This window comes from Megalops cyprinoides, chromosome 5, assembly GCF_013368585.1.
Source record: "Megalops cyprinoides isolate fMegCyp1 chromosome 5, fMegCyp1.pri, whole genome shotgun sequence".
In the NCBI taxonomy this organism is placed as follows: Eukaryota; Metazoa; Chordata; class Actinopteri; order Elopiformes; family Megalopidae; genus Megalops; species Megalops cyprinoides.
In genome coordinates, this window is record NC_050587.1 from 22,454,548 (window position 1) to 22,470,379 (window position 15,832).

At 43.3% G+C, this 15,832-nt stretch overlaps 1 protein-coding gene across 1 annotated transcript in view; it reads left to right on the forward strand.

Moving 5' to 3' along the window:
* cacna1bb (calcium channel, voltage-dependent, N type, alpha 1B subunit, b) overlaps positions 1 to 15,832 on the forward strand; it is a 97,851-nt gene that overhangs the window by 24,052 nt on the left and 57,967 nt on the right. The window contains exons 5-12 of the mRNA XM_036528791.1: positions 954 to 1,069; positions 1,787 to 1,876; positions 4,442 to 4,531; positions 5,893 to 6,111; positions 7,316 to 7,428; positions 8,134 to 8,246; positions 10,005 to 10,136; positions 15,660 to 15,732. Of these exons, the coding sequence (XP_036384684.1) occupies positions 954 to 1,069; positions 1,787 to 1,876; positions 4,442 to 4,531; positions 5,893 to 6,111; positions 7,316 to 7,428; positions 8,134 to 8,246; positions 10,005 to 10,136; positions 15,660 to 15,732 (946 nt within the window). The remainder of the gene's footprint in view (positions 1 to 953; positions 1,070 to 1,786; positions 1,877 to 4,441; positions 4,532 to 5,892; positions 6,112 to 7,315; positions 7,429 to 8,133; positions 8,247 to 10,004; positions 10,137 to 15,659; positions 15,733 to 15,832) is intronic.

Below are 15,832 nucleotides of genomic sequence, written 5' to 3' on the forward strand. Positions count from 1 at the left end.
CTGTCTCATTGTCTCTCCTTCACCCTTCCTCTATCTTTTCTTCCCAGTTATCCCCTACCTCTCTCTTTTCCTCTCTCTGTATCTTCTTTCCTTCTTTGTCCTGCCTCCCTGTCTCTCTCTCCCCTCAACTTTGATTAAAAAGTTAATGACACCAAGAATAAAGATGTGCGTGGCTGAAATAAATAAAAGTCACTCTTTCATGCTTTCTCATTATCAACACTTGTATTTCAGCAGGGTGCTGCCTCACTCACAGATACTCACAGCGTCAATGCATGCTCATGCATAGAGTAAATATCTACATCTACATCATGGTTTAAAGTTAGGGTTAAGTTAAGTAATAATGTTCCCTCAATCCACATTTTCCTAAATTATTCTGTCCCCATGTGGTATAATTGACTAAAGGATCATGATAATATCAATCACCATAGTCATAAGCCTTAGTCCCCAATAGGACTAGCAGTTGTTGACCTTTGGCATTTGTAATCCAATGGATTATGAAGATAGCATCAACCACTGTTTCCAGTTCTTAGTTTAATATTATGCTTTGAGGATTGAAGGGTTAAAATAATTTCAAAACATTTACAATACAATTAAAACAATCGTGATGTGATGTATTCCATCCATAGCCATTACACACCTGTTATGAAAAAGGCAGTAAGTGAGAGCTGCCTGCTCTCAGAGTGGCTGTAGAACAGATGGTGTGTCGTGTGGCTCCATAAATACCATTTATCCTGCAGTTCTCAGTTCCAGAACTCAGGAGGCGAGTACAGAGAGAGAGAGAGAGAGAAAAAAAAACCTTCAATGGAAGTTAATGGAGCGCATTTTAAATGATCTTGCTCGGAGAGATTGCAAAACGCCTCGCTTGCTCACCGTTTGTGTGTGTGTGTGTGTGTGTGTGTGTGTGTGTGTGTGTGTGTGTGTGTGTGTGTGTGTGCGCGTGCGTGTGTCCACAGGGAGTTTGCCAAGGAGCGAGAACGGGTGGAGAAGCGCCAGGAGTTTCTGAAGCTGCGGCGACAGCAGCAGATTGAGAGGGAGCTCACGGGCTACCTGGAGTGGATATGCAAAGCAGGTCAGGCCAGATCCTGATTGGTTAATAACCAGACCCCTTCCTCCACACTCCATCCCCCCTTCACATGGCACCCTCGTAGCCCCACACTTCATGATGCCTCAGGGTCTCACACTCAGGATGTGCCGGATAAATGCCTCACCTTCAGCTTCACCCTGTCACACAAAATGTTCTGTTGATTTGTCGCCCATGTCAGCACTAAACACATGAGAGAAACCACCTGGGGAAACCTGAAGTGTACAGTGCTGCCCTCGGGAGGTTTCTCCTGCTGGACACTTTGCATATGCTGTAACGTGTCAAAGGCTGCTCATCGTGAGTCTCCAGCCAAAGTGCTGACATGCTGACACGGTTTTGGTTGTCACACTTTGTGTCTGGAAAAGGGTCACTGAGATACAAGGCTGATGTTTTTCTCATTCTCATTTCTCAAGATACCTGATTGATTAATAACACCATAATGTTCACACCCTAGGAGAAAGCAGCTTTTAGCAGACGCATTTTCCCTCTCTCAAGTAGAGCTTTGGCCATTTGATCTTTATGTCAGTTTAAACACTCAAGAAACGTGTACCTTAATTTAACTCACCCTTTTCAGCTTTTCTTCCATCTGTGGTTTTGTCTGTGTCAGCAGGTGTGTCTGTGTGTGTGTGTGTGTGTGTGTGTGTGTTTGTAATCACTGATTTTTTTCCTGGAACTGTGCATGACAACATGATTTCCTGCTTTCAGAGGAAGTCCTGCTAGCTGAAGAGGACAAGATCGCCGAGGACAAATCCCCGCTGGATGGTGCGTGGTACAAGAGGAAACAGAACAACCCAGGTGAAATAGGACTAGAGTGATCACTGGGCTGTGGTTTACTATAGTATCCTATAGTAAAGCACGTCAACCTGAGTAATGATACATAACATGATGTCATTGATATTTTTTTGTCTACAGACTCAAATTCAGAAGTGCAACCGGGGCGAAACAACAATATCGCCACAAGGTGCACGGTGGTAGACGGTGGTACTGAATGTGCCGTGAACACAGTCCTAGTCTTTTTCACCTGGGGAACGAATGCCAAAGGGATCAGCCTCAAATCAGCGGCCTTTGAGAAACGGTCTTGTCTCTTCCGCTGTCTTGCATCTTTTAACGTCCCTGTTAGCCCTTTGTATGAGTATTGCTGCGTACAATGATACATGGATGGGTTCCCTCAGTAATTTTCAGCCTTTGTAGTCCACAGCAGCAGAAATTCATTGGGTCTTAGATGGGCGTGTTGCCTCATGAGGCATGGCTTCCTCATAGGCTTGCACAGGCTTCACTGCAGTGATGCTCTGAGTAAAGCGGTCTACAGAGTCTGACAGAATACAGCTTCTTTTTCTCTCTCTCTCTCCCTCTCCCTCCCTCTCTAAAATGATTTCAACTCAGTTGCCTTTATTAACATGACAAGTGTACGCTGATTTTGCCAAAGCACGTGATCTAAAAAAAAAAAACAAATAACAACTGGAATGATAAATGAAACAGGACTTTATTCTCTCTCTCCCCCTCTCTCTCACTGCTCGCTCTCCTCGCTTTGGCATGCAAGTGTGAGGCGGATGTGCCGCTGTCCCCAGTACACTCCCCAACCCCCCCGCACCCCCCCCCCCCCCAAGTTCCCTCACGTTACGGAGGGCCTATAATCTCAGCCAATTAGGACTGGTGTGGGAGATGGGGTTAATTAGGGGGATTAGGGTGACATGCTAATTGGATTACTGCTGGGGAAAGCACTGGAAAAGGCACACGTGCCATTGCTGTCCTCCTGCATGGCACAGTCTTTGTGCTGAAACAGTCAGCCTGCTTAAACATGTCCACCCTAAAGAATCAGGCCCTCATTTCCATATGTATCCCTCAATTTATCACCACAGACGTGAAGCCTGCTTTTTCATGCTAGTTAAAAATACACCATGTAGTTAAATATACGTTATTTTAGATATGTACAACCCATATTATAATTATATACAGTCTTCATAATATAATGATATATGCATAAACTTTGTATGCAGAATAGAATTTTAATACAATAACCCCTGTGGTTGGATTCAGTGTGTTTTTGAGACACAGCATGTTATTGAGGGCTATCTCTTTCTTCCAGAAGGGAACACTTGAAGGGAAAGATTTAAAGGGACAGCATGGGAAGGCTGAGGCTGGGTAGTATAGCACAGCTCAGTGCATGTGGAGTGACTGGAGGTCGGTTTTCTGTGGAAGGATTGGACATGCCTGCAGGGGATACCATTACCCACAATGCACTGGGAGAGCAGAGAGGGGCAGAAGTGGAAAGGGGGGAGAGGAGGGGAGTCAGAGCCCATCTTAATAGAGGATATGAGTCATCATGAGATTTCACCAGCGTATGGATTAATGAACACACCGCAAGTGTACGAACAAAGGAACATGTATGTGTACACATTATGTAACACACATGAATCCACAAATGATAATTTATGATGTAAGGTATATATAAACATACTTGGTTGCCTGGAGCTTTGTGCCAGCAAACAGCTCCCTTCATGGCTGTAAAACAGTATATCTTTTGACAAATGAATTTAGTTAAGTCATTGCAGTGCAGTTGTTTAGAAGGTAAACTACAAGGCACATAATGGTATATTGTTATATCTTACTGCAGACTGACAGCAGATTTGCATGAGGTGTGAAAATCAGATCCTTGCAGATGTTTCTTCATCTACAGTATGTCAAAGAACAGTGGGTAGATTTCATCAGGCTCTGGAGGAGGGGAACCCACACACAGGCACGAGAGCTGGCTTATTTCTGCTCATTTCAGAACGGATGGCATTAGGATGGAAATTATCACCATTTTTGTTGTACTTGTGAAACCCTTTGTGTGGAACAGAGATAGCACCGTATTCTGCTCTGCTGTTGGGCAACCGTGTGGCGTGGTAATTTGGAAAAATTCATATCTTGTCCATAAGGTTGTAGGTTCAAATCCCAGACTGGGCACTACAGTTAAGTTAGCAAGGATTTAACCCAAATTTACATGAGTAAGTGTCCAGCTATATAAATGAGTGGTAAGATATAGGTAATTCTGGAGGAGGGTGTGAGCAACTTATTAATAATATTACTAAAATAATCTCTCTAATTAATTAAGGGTGGCTGTTACGACTGTGCCTTGCAGGCTTGTGGGATTTAGGCGTGATTTCAGGTGTCACTCCTGTAGTCTGTTGGCTCCACTGCAGCGCTGCTCACCTTAGGGTCAGAGCTCCATCTGTTTGGATGTCTGGCTCAACGCTGTTTTGCTGGGAAACCCACTAATGGAGCCCCATGCTCCCATCAGTAATTCCTGTGAGAGGAAGTGTCAGGAGAGCTCTGGACATGGCCTGACTCCTTCATGTTTTTGTGTGTGTGACTGTTCAGTGCTGAAGAGAGCCAAGACCAAAAAGAGCAAGAATGACCTCATCAATGCCGAGGAAGGAGAGGACCACTTCACAGACATCTCCTCTGTAGGTAAGTCTCAACCCTGACCCCCCCGCATCTGTCACTTGGCCGATTGTGGTGTCTGTCATTGGTCAAGAGCATCGTCTTACGCCTTCTTCCTCCTTGCTTTCACACTGCACCAGTCAATTTGTACAACACTTCTATACAACTGCTTTGTGTGGGCCAGCTAGCAGACACATCCAGCTATCTCTTCACAGGACAGTGAGACTGCAATCATTTTCATGACATTTGTTTGATCCACGATCTTACAGCCTTCTGTTAAGATCTGAACTCAGTCATCATGAGCTGCAAGTTAACAGTGCACAAGGGTTGTCACTTGGGATTCCACTGGTATTGAGCTGAATTTAGAGGTCAGTCTTACTCCTGGAAATTCTAACAGGGAAACAGAGCTTCAGTTTAAATACCACTCGCTGTCAACTGCTGTAGTACAAATACAGCCTCTAGATGAGATTTAGCGTGTGTTTAATCGGTGCCAGTCAGTGTTCAGAGCAAATAAATGCAGAAAAGAAGACCGTGACAACAATACAGAGAGAAATGACCGGGCTTTGCTCTTCTATTCAGGCTCTTGTCTATCACTGTCACTTGGAGCTGTGAATAGTCCCACCCAGCGATTTTACACTTAACGAATAAATACACGTCAAGGAGCCCTAATGAGCCTGGATACGCTGATGATGTGATGAAGTGGGAGAAGTCCCTACAGGAAACAAGCTGCTGGACAGAGAGTGACAGCACATGATTTCACACCCAGCTTTAGGCTTCATCTTCCAGTTTAATAACAGACTGAAATAGCCAGAGGAGTGAACGCTCCCCCAGGTCTTTCAGGGCCAGTAATGAGATGCTAATTATTCTTAGCATCTTATCACCTTCCAGTGTTATTATTATTATTATTATTATTGTTATTATTATTTATCTGCTGCTGTAGTTATTGTAATCATTATCGTTAGCATATCATTAGGTCAGACTCATCCATTTCAGTTTAATCATGGGGGTTCAAAGTTTCAGATTACAGATTGTACAAGCGTAACACATATACGGGTGTAGATGTACTACCCTGCTGTTACTGTGAGTTCATCAATGCTGTGTTCCTTTGTTAATGACATATTAACGCACAATTTGTCACCTCAGTAAATGCAAAGTGAATGCAATGAAACACATGAGATCCTGAAGAAAAGAGTGACATTTTTTATACTGTACATCTACTGCATCTTAAAGTACAGATTGATCCCTTTTGCCAGTCTCATGTGTGGCAACTTCATGCATGTGTTGTCAAATGTTGGATTTTCAGGTTTAGCGAATGTAACTGCAGGTGCGCGAAGCGTGTTGTAGATGCTGTGACTTTATGGCCAGTGCTCCCGCTTCCCCACCCACTGCGCCCCCAGGGTCTCCCTTTGCCCGTGCCAGCCTGAAGAGCAGCAAGAACGATAGCTCCTCCTACTTCCGCCGCAAGGAGAAGAGGCTCCGTTTCTTCATTCGCCGCATGGTCAAAGCGCAGAGCTTCTATTGGATCGTGCTGTTCCTGGTGGGGCTCAACACGCTGTGCGTGGCCATCGTCCACTACGACCAGCCCGAGTGGCTCACCCAGGCCCTGTGTAAGTGCAGCCAGAACATGGGGACTCCTGCTGCCTCCATTTTGTGTTCACGTCTATTTGTTTGGCAGACGCTGCCGTTCAGAGCGACTTACAGAGCTCTGAGGTTTACAAGAGTTCGAACAGTGCACCTAAATCTGTACGGGTTAATGCACATGTCGGGTTGATTCCTTGGAATAGGGTAGATATGAATCCTGTAGCTGGGCATCAGCTGACTATGAGAACTAGTTCACTTCCTGAATGTATGATAGTGTCATACAATGGCCCTTGAGAGATGGTCCGCTTTCCCCAGATGAATTGTTTGGCGTCAGTGAGCATTATATGCTTGATCTGGAGCATTACGGTGTCATGAGCTTGCATCCAGCCCAGAATGAGGGGGGCCTTTTCCTGTCATGGAGTTCCCTGCTTTGCCTTTGTGATTTGCGTGTTTGGCCCTCAGAGTGCCCTAGAAGGCGGTCAGTGGAACATTCCGGGGCCACTGCCACAGTGTGAACTGAGACTGCTAAACTTGGGACAGGGCATGAGGGCAGTCCTTTCTTTTTTTCACTCTCAAGCCCTCTCTCCTCACCCCTCCCATCCCCATCTGAAGAATATCCACTGGTTTATACTTGAGCTCTTCTCCATGTGCAGCATCAGTGCAATCAAGTGGACAGTCAGACAAAGCACAGTTTGCTTTCCACTGGACAGGAAACATGGGCCACGCCAAGTCCCAGAAGCTGGCCTTAGAACTAGAGTGGAAGTTCTGGCTGGTGAGAGGTGGTATAGATTTGAATATCATCTGAGCCCAGTAAAATTAATGCGTAATATGCTTTCCAAAATTTCTCGTGGAATAAATACACAGTCACCTTATTTTTGGTAAGCAACCTAATAAAGACCACCATGTGACAGGCAATTAAGAGCAGCAATCTGGGTGTGTAATCAGAAGGTTGTAAGTTCAAATCCTGACCAGAGCATTGTTGTCATACCCTTAAGCAAAGTACATGATCTCAGCTGCTTCAGTGCATGCCCAGCTGTGTGTGAATGTACAATGTGTGAAAATGTAAGCCTTGGGTAAACAACTGCCAAGTAAATGAATAAGAGCTAAAATACTCACTGTGTTCAAGTCAAAGAAATTAGGTCTTTATCTTAAAAGTAGACTGTATTTTTCAGTGCCGTGATTTAACAACTGTGTGTTTGCTTGGCTTGCGCCCCACCCCCCCCCCGGCAGACTTGGCAGAGTTTGTGTTCCTGGGCCTCTTCCTGACAGAGATGAGTCTGAAGATGTACGGCCTGGGACCCAGGAACTACTTCCACTCCTCATTCAACTGCTTTGACTTTGGGGTAAGGAAACATCGGATTAGCTCCGCCTACTGGAGTTCCTCCTGGGATCATGCATGTTTGGATTTATTGCAGTAGTGGAAGGTTTTCAAAGGGTGGAGTTGCACTACAAAGTGCCAGGAGTTATGCATAGTTTACCTTACAATCATCCTTCACTGATATCCAGATCTTTCACTGATAATATTGTTTGCATAAATGGATGTTGCCATTAATTTAGTCATTTTCTGGAATAAAGGTATTTGAAAATGAAAATGTTTACTTGGACATAGGAAACACACTGAGGTGCAATGGCTCTGAGACAAGATGAATTTGTATATGCCTTTCCATACTCTTTCCTTGGGCTTTAGTTTGTCCTAGAGTCACTGAAACTGAAAATCTTCACATTTCATGTGCCGGGTTGCTTTGCTGTTCCGTTTTCATAAACAGCTGGCTCATGCATAAACTGCCATTGTTTGCTGTATGCATGTAAATGCTGTCACCTCATTTAATGTTTTAGGTCTTCTTGATACCCTGTGTTTCCTTGTTTTGCATCATTACAATAACAAGTGGAATGTGTAAATCTTGCACTTTTCCATGGGTGTGAGACTTGTTTTTGTTGCGGATTTCCAGCTGTCAGACTGCACAGGTGTTGTTTCAGGAGCACCGTCACGGTTTGGAATGTTGATACCAGCGGGCGATTGTGATGTCACTGAGCTCTGTCCTGTGCAGGTGATTGTGGGAAGCATTTTCGAGGTGGTGTGGGCAGTGGTCAAGCCAGGGGCCTCGTTCGGCATCAGTGTCCTAAGAGCTCTCCGCCTGCTCAGGATCTTCAAAGTCACAAAGTAAGTGCACCTGAAAGCCAGGGGGATACTCTGTGAGGAGCCAAGCCAACAGTAGAAACAAGGCATTGTGCTCTTCATGCCTAGAGAGGCACCATCAAAACGTCATCAATAGTTTTCTGCAGTACTGCATTTATATACTCAACACACCTCCCAGAAAGTATAGTAACCATGGGCCTGTGGGCAAAAATCCACATTGATAACTGCGTGTAAGATGGTTACGGGTAGCTGTGTGTCATTTTGATCTTCTGCATTTACTTCAATGGGGCATGAAAGAGCAGACAGAGCAGAATGAACAGGCTGTGCTAATTCGTTGACCTTCTCCCTAAAATGGCTTTGAATTAATAATTACATTTGAATAAGGGAGGATGTTTACCCATTTTATTAAACTGGAAAGCCAATCTCTGTATACAAACAATTTCAAGTAAAAACATGCACCTTGTGATTCTGCTTATTAAGGTTAATTTCATCGACGTGGACAGGAAACTAATATCCACTTTCCCCTATTCTGTCCAGTGTTCCTGTCCCTTACAAAGAGAAATATTGGTTAAAATATTTAAAGAATATGCTTTAATTTAAAAACATATTACATATATTTGAAAATATATGAATTACTGCCATTCTCATATGTGCATTTCATGCATGCTGCAGCATTTGTTGTAAAATTGCATACATTATATTGTAACACATCTGTAATGAAAAAAAGTATAAAGTATCAGATGACCCCAGTTTGAAACTAACTCTAATGCCAGAAATGCATTAGAAGTTAAAAAGGCACTCTTCCCCAAACAGAATTATATAACTTGCATTTCAGATACTATCCTCTTACAGCTGGATGTGTGCTGATGGAATTCGGGTTTATTTTATTCAGGTTTAGTGTCTTGCTTGTGTACATGGCACAACAGCTGTGTCCCACCCGGGTTTCAAACCTGCAGGCCCCCCCCCCCCCCGGTACAACTCCATTTCCCAAACCAGCACTCTGCACCTGTTGCCCCAGGAAAGGGCCTTTTTCAAAGCCAAGCCACGCTCGTGACAGAGCAGCGTGTCACCTAGAAAGGAGGTCATCATGATCAGAGTGTGGGAGGATAAATTGGTTGTTTTGTTGTTGATTTGTTGAGTGGTATATACCTCTCTAGAGAAATATCTCTTCTGTCGATGAGGCAGTTGATTTCATATGGGTGTGTGAGAGACCATGCTGTCAATTTTGATCTGGGATTGTCCCTGAGTCACTGCTCCACCCATTCTCATAATATACGAATATAGTATAAATGGATAAAATGATTGTGAGGTATGCTCCATCTGAGTCTGCTCTCCTTTTTTGCGCTTTCACTTTCTCCTCTTTGTCTCACTTGCTTTCTTCCTCTCTACTCTATCTGGCTGTTTTCTCTCTCTACAATTCAAAATTCACACAGAGCCTCACTGGCTTGAAGATAAACAAACTGTGTTGCCAAAGTGAAAGAGACAAACATTGATATGCAAAACAACAATTATAATCGTTCATATAAACATATATCTTCATTTTTTATCAGTTTAGTATGGCTCCTCAGGTTATGACAGCAGGAATCATTTCTATCTGCCAGGTGAACATTTTTTCATCCTCTCCCAACAGGAGAGGGATTTTTTTGGTGTGAGGGAGGGAGGTCAGTTTTGAGATTCTCTGGCACTGTGTCTGTTTTTCTGCTTCTCTCACTCTCTCTCTCTCTCAGTATTGCCAGAGCAGGTTCGGAAGTGTGATTTTCTCTCCCCTCTCTCTCACTGCAGGTATTGGAACTCTCTGAAGAACCTGGTGGTCTCTCTGCTCAATTCCATGAAGTCTATCATCAGCTTGCTCTTCTTGCTCTTCCTCTTCATCGTGGTGTTCGCTCTGCTGGGCATGCAGCTCTTCGGAGGACAGTGAGTACCTGCTTGCGCTCTTGCCCTGCCCAAGGTCCCTCCCCAAATCTATAGGCCCTGCCCCAGATTCCCAACCCGGGCTCCACCCTCAGCCTGGCTCCTCCCTTCTTAACCTTTTTCCACATTAACAGTTCATCCATTATCCTGTCTAACCCTCTACAGAGTGGTGCTAACCAGACACCAGCACAGCAGGGGATTGCTTTGTTATTGCTTTCTACTGAATCCTGCGTCCCATGCTACCCTTAAGGATGTGCTGTATTTATCAAGGATGTGGTAGTTTAAGGCTTGTGTTCAGATCTTTAGCTCTTACAATAGAATCATCTGGAGGAAGCAGATGTCTCAAACCACAAAATTTATCTCGATGAAGGTATACAGATCACTGTGTGTTTTTCAGTCTACAGTAGATTCAGTGTGGTATTGTGAACCTGCAGAGCTTTTTGTGCACAAATATAATGAGATTGTATGCTACGTTATTCACAATGGTATGACCACAGCGTATGAATTGGATATGGAAGGGACAGTAATATCCCGTACAACTCTCTCCAACATCAGTTCTTTTGCAGCTAGTGTTTCCTTTCACTCCAACTTCAATGTCAAGTTCAGATAATTTCAACAGCACTGCAGTCAATAGCATAACTGAGTCAAAGAGTTCTGGCTGGGCAATCACAGTAACTATAGTTGTACTACTCTGCTGTCTTATTCAGAAATCTCTCCATTTAACCTGAATCTATTGCATAAAATCCATGTTACCAACTCCAGCAAAAGTTAAAAAAAAAAAAAAAAAAAAAAACAGTCATTATGTCTGTGTAGATCACAGCTGCAAGGTCTTTGGTCTTTGACACTACTGTATCTCACTGCAATGAGTCTGCAGTTCCTATGACCTTTGTCATTTTACTGTTTGCTTTTGCCCCGGGCTTGTATAAACCAGTGAAATGTGTGCCGTACAATTTTTGCCTCTTTACTGCTTGGATAATTGAACTGATGCAGAGACATTCACTTAGATGTTCAGCTGATCTGTAGATAGTCAATACATGGAGAGGCAAAAATGAATGAATTAGAATCTGTTGCCAGGAAAATCATATGCAGTCTTTACCCGCAGCGGTGACTGGATAATGATGGGTAATGTAAATAAGCCCACGCTTACTGGTCTTAGCTCTCTGTGTTCCAGGAAGACAGTTAGGGTTTGATATGTCATAAATGTGTAAATATATCTATATGACTGCTGGAAGTTATATATAATCATAACCATATCAAAACCATATTCTGCTTTTATGTGGGTTCACAAAGCCCCACAGGAAATTAAATCCTCTGAACATGCCAGTGTGTTCTTTTGCAAGAGTGTTTAAGGTGACGCTAGAGTGCATTAATGTAGGTCTAAAATAAAACCCCACTCCTTACTCTTAAGGCTCCTCAGTGCTCCATTCTCTTAGGGATTATGGGTTGGTGTCCATATGAGGGTTAGGTCAAACAGTCACCCTCGATGCACTTAAACAGCTCCTCCCATGCTTTCATGCAGGTCAGTCTAGCGTACCCACGGGCTGTTGCTGCAGTATGACAATGGCCCAAAGATTAGCAGTGCTCCAGTTGTGCATATCCACTTGTTTTCTGGGGTGACTGCACTCTTAGCATAAGCTCACAGAGTTCTTACATATCTAAGAAGCCTCTTACTGTGGCAAGGTTTAATATAGTCCCTCCGGACGCCTTCAGAGCGTCTACACAAAACAGTTATCGGAGCGCGAGCTGGAGGAAGCGTGTTTGTTCAGATAGTGGGCGGGCCCCGGTGAAGTGGTCCTCGTGAGCTGGTTGTTTTTCAAGTGCAAATAAATAAGCAGGTGCGCAGTCTCTGTTCTGTCGGTATTCGAGAGCAGGAAGGCAGAGAGACAGCTGTAGCTTTTTTTGCTGTCTGAGAAGAGCTGAGGCATTTTTGACTTGGTCTGGGAAGCCATGAGTAGCAGTTACAGAATCCACACCTGCATGCCTGTCATAATGATAACTCGGTGAGCTCCTTTCCCCCCGAATGCCTCACCCTGCTTTTTTACTGCACCCACACCCCTTTGTGTTTTATAAGTCTGTCTGCGCAGAAACATTTTAAAGGGACTGATTTAGGCTGCTTGTGGAGCGCTTTGTGTACACCTTTTTTTCACATTATGACTGAGGCTGAGAGCCCATGAATGCAATTTCTCAACAAAGATGGACTCTCCATTGATCAATATTTGATACGCTGTGTGAAAACAGAAATGAAAAATATCCACTTTATATGAACACCACGTTTATAATGCATTTTTGTACTCATTGTGTCTTATAACATTTTCCTGACAGATTTTTGCAGTGTGGAACACACAGATGATCATTTAGCACTGATTGTTAAAATGCTAGTGCTGTACAGTGCATTAACTACAACAGAGTCAGGCGGAGGGATTTCAGGCATAGAGTGTGTTTGGCATCTTTTAAATGGTGTCCCTTTCAAATGTTTTTTCCCCATTCTTTTTGAAGTTTTATAAGTACTATTCTCGATTATTCTGAAGCCATTAGCAGCAATATAACATTCAGCATGCCATGCTGTTCCTAAAACACAATTTTATTGTACTGACAGCCAGCAAGTTATGATCATGATTTATATTGGAGTAACAAGAATATTATCACCAATTTATGTTTTAATTGGGGAAGATGGCTCCATGTTGGTAGTCATGTGTTATAGGCTGGATCATAACACCACATTTTGGTTATTATATTGTGCACTGTAAATTACATTACTCAGTAATTACCATAAACAAGAGCATTGCACAGATAAATTAATGCATAAATAATGATAATGTGCAATATACTGTAATACAATCATTCAATGAAACCTGGTAACTATGTGATGTAAATATTGATCCCACCAGAAAGAAAAGGATTGTTTTTGAGCTAATGGCTTCAGCATTTCCTCTGTACCTGTTGCGAATGGGAAGAGTACCCAAGATTCAGAGCAAAGCTGTCATGGATCTGTGGATACTCTGCCATCTATTTTCTGACTTTGACATTGATTAATGAGTCCATAATTGTTGCATTTGATCTTGTTCATTTAATTAAGTGTTATGTATAGGCAGTGATAGTTTAAATTTACCACAGAGCACAGCATGGACCTATATCCAGAAAACATGGAAGGCTTATCGTAGACCATAATTCTCCTCCTCTGTTGATGCACATGTATAATGTGTACATGTGCAAGGATTATGTATTTACTTGTTTTTTTTTGGGTTGTTTGTTTTGTTTTTTTGAGTAGGTTTTTCTATTGTCGCTCAGTGTACGGCTTTAATGTAGCCTGAGGGAGTGTGTGGAGCTTACCGTAAGATTCAGGAAGTACTAGAGTGACAGATTGATACCAGGTTACTCATGATTGATAAGGGGGTGGTGTTTGGGGGATGTGGGGTGCTGTGATTGTCTCGCGGGACTTCAGCGGTTTTTATTCTCTCACTGTCTTCTTCAGTTCCAAGACTTCGGAGACAGGTTCACGCAGGTTTGTCCTCCAGCGGGCTGGAGCGGGTGGGAGTGGGGAGTGGGTGGTTGAACTCAGTGTTGCTCTGTCTGAGGACAGTGTCCGAGCTGCGCTCACCGCAAGGTGGATCCTATTCAGCGGATGGGGTGTGGGGGTGGGGCACATGCAGTCGGATTACTGTGTGTGTGTGTGTGTGTGTGTGTGTGAGTGTGCGTGGTGTGCGTGCTGTGAAAGATGAATTACAACACCGTTACGCAAAATCTCAAAGCAGGAAAAAGTCTTCCTTAATCTCATTACTGTTGCTGTTATAAATTTAAGGAAGTGGTGTGAAGAAAACTATGATGCTCTGTCAATTGCTAAAACATTTGAAAAGCAAAAACATGCTCTTCTCTTGAAGACTGATCTCTGCAAGGCATTTTGTGTAATTGTGGTGTGATACATCTATAGGGGTTTCACTCTCCAAGCTGGAAAAGGTCTACCAGGAGTACAGGTGTTGACAGGGGAGCTTGTCAGTGCACAGAATGGCAAACTCAAAGGGTGCTGAGGGGTGCAATTAAAACTGACACTCTCTGTCTGAGTGACTCATGGAACACACTCGTGTGACAGAAACACAAGCCAAAACATACACACATATACATACACACACACACACACACACACACACACACCCGCAGGCAAACATACTGATGAATCATTTAAAATTCTCAGGGAGCCAGACTAATTACACATAGTTTTGTCACCTAACAAGCCATAAACAACAAAGTCATCTTGATCTGCCTTTTATTCCTATTAAGATCAGTCCTTAATATTACCAGTAGCTGTAACCATATGTATGTTGTCAGTGGCTTGCCATTTATTTCAGATGACCCTTTTTTGTAGTTCTTTAAACAAGCCAAGCAATCAATGATGACCCAGTAAAACCTGTCAAGCGCATTTACTGTCTCTGTGGAGCTGCATCTCTTCTTGAGGCAAAGCACACCTTGTGTTTGCCATTGCTGTCTTGGACAGTTTTTTGTTGTTTTGGTTCTTTTTGTTTTATTTCTCATTTTTTTTATATCAATGAAGCCGGTTGGTGGCTCCAGGTCCTACTTATCAGCAATGTTGAAGCGCCCCCTTTGGCTAGAGTGCTGTGAAGGTTGGATGAGACAGTGTGGTGGTGATTAGTTTCTTCCTGGTGTAGCATGCCTCCGTCATTTTGTCATGGAAACAACCTTCACCATTTCTGAGGCCGCTTTTGCAGCAATGGGGAGGATGAGGCTATAGCAACGCCTGAGGGATCAAATGTCCCTCTGCACAAAACCTCTATGCAATAGTACTGTGCAGCTTGTGTGTACGTGTGTCCATGTTCAATATGTTGTTTTGATGCTGAGTGTCCCCAAATGCATGTTTTTGTACAACCAGTCCATGTGTGTGTATGTTTAGGTAGGTGTGTGTGCGTGTGTGTGTTTGTGTGCGTGTGTACTTCTGTGCCTTTATGTACACAGTTATAATTGTCAGATTACTTTAATTAAAACAGTCGAATTGATTGTCAGCACTGGCCCAGATACAGAGACACATTCATGGGTCTTTTAGTGGTCATGACACTTTTAACCAGCAGCTCAGAGTGGTACTGGCATCAATGCTTGTGAAAGGTCATGTGACAGATGAAAGTGCTATGACCATTTAATATTTATTAATTCAGCACCTGTCCTTATGAGCAGGTGAACCAGTGGCACACAGACCAACAAAAGCTGTCAAACTAATTTAAAATATTTCTCAAAAAAATAGGCATACATTTTGAAACATATTCCTTTTTGGAAGTGTGATGAAGTCCTTATCCCTATTTTTGTTTTCATGGTGTGGACTTCAGCCAAAGTTGAGTTACCACCTGGCTGCTTGGACTCAAACCCGATTGGAGGATTTCCAGTGAAATCATGGGCTGAAATTGCCTCATGAGTCTGGTACTCTCCAGTGATTACAGGGAGTCAGTGGATATTGTACAGCCATGCTGTCGAGATATTGAGCAGAGTCCTTCACTGAGCCTTTGTCCTCTCTCCTTCGAAAAGGTTTAACTTCGATGAGGAGACTCCCACGACAAACTTCAACAACTTCCCTGCTGCCATTCTCACCGTTTTCCAGGTACTCCGAGAGTAATAGGGTTAATCCCACAAAGTAAATCAGAACAGAGACTTTGGCATTTGGTGGTATTTTCTTAAATTAGAAGCTTTGAAATGCTTTG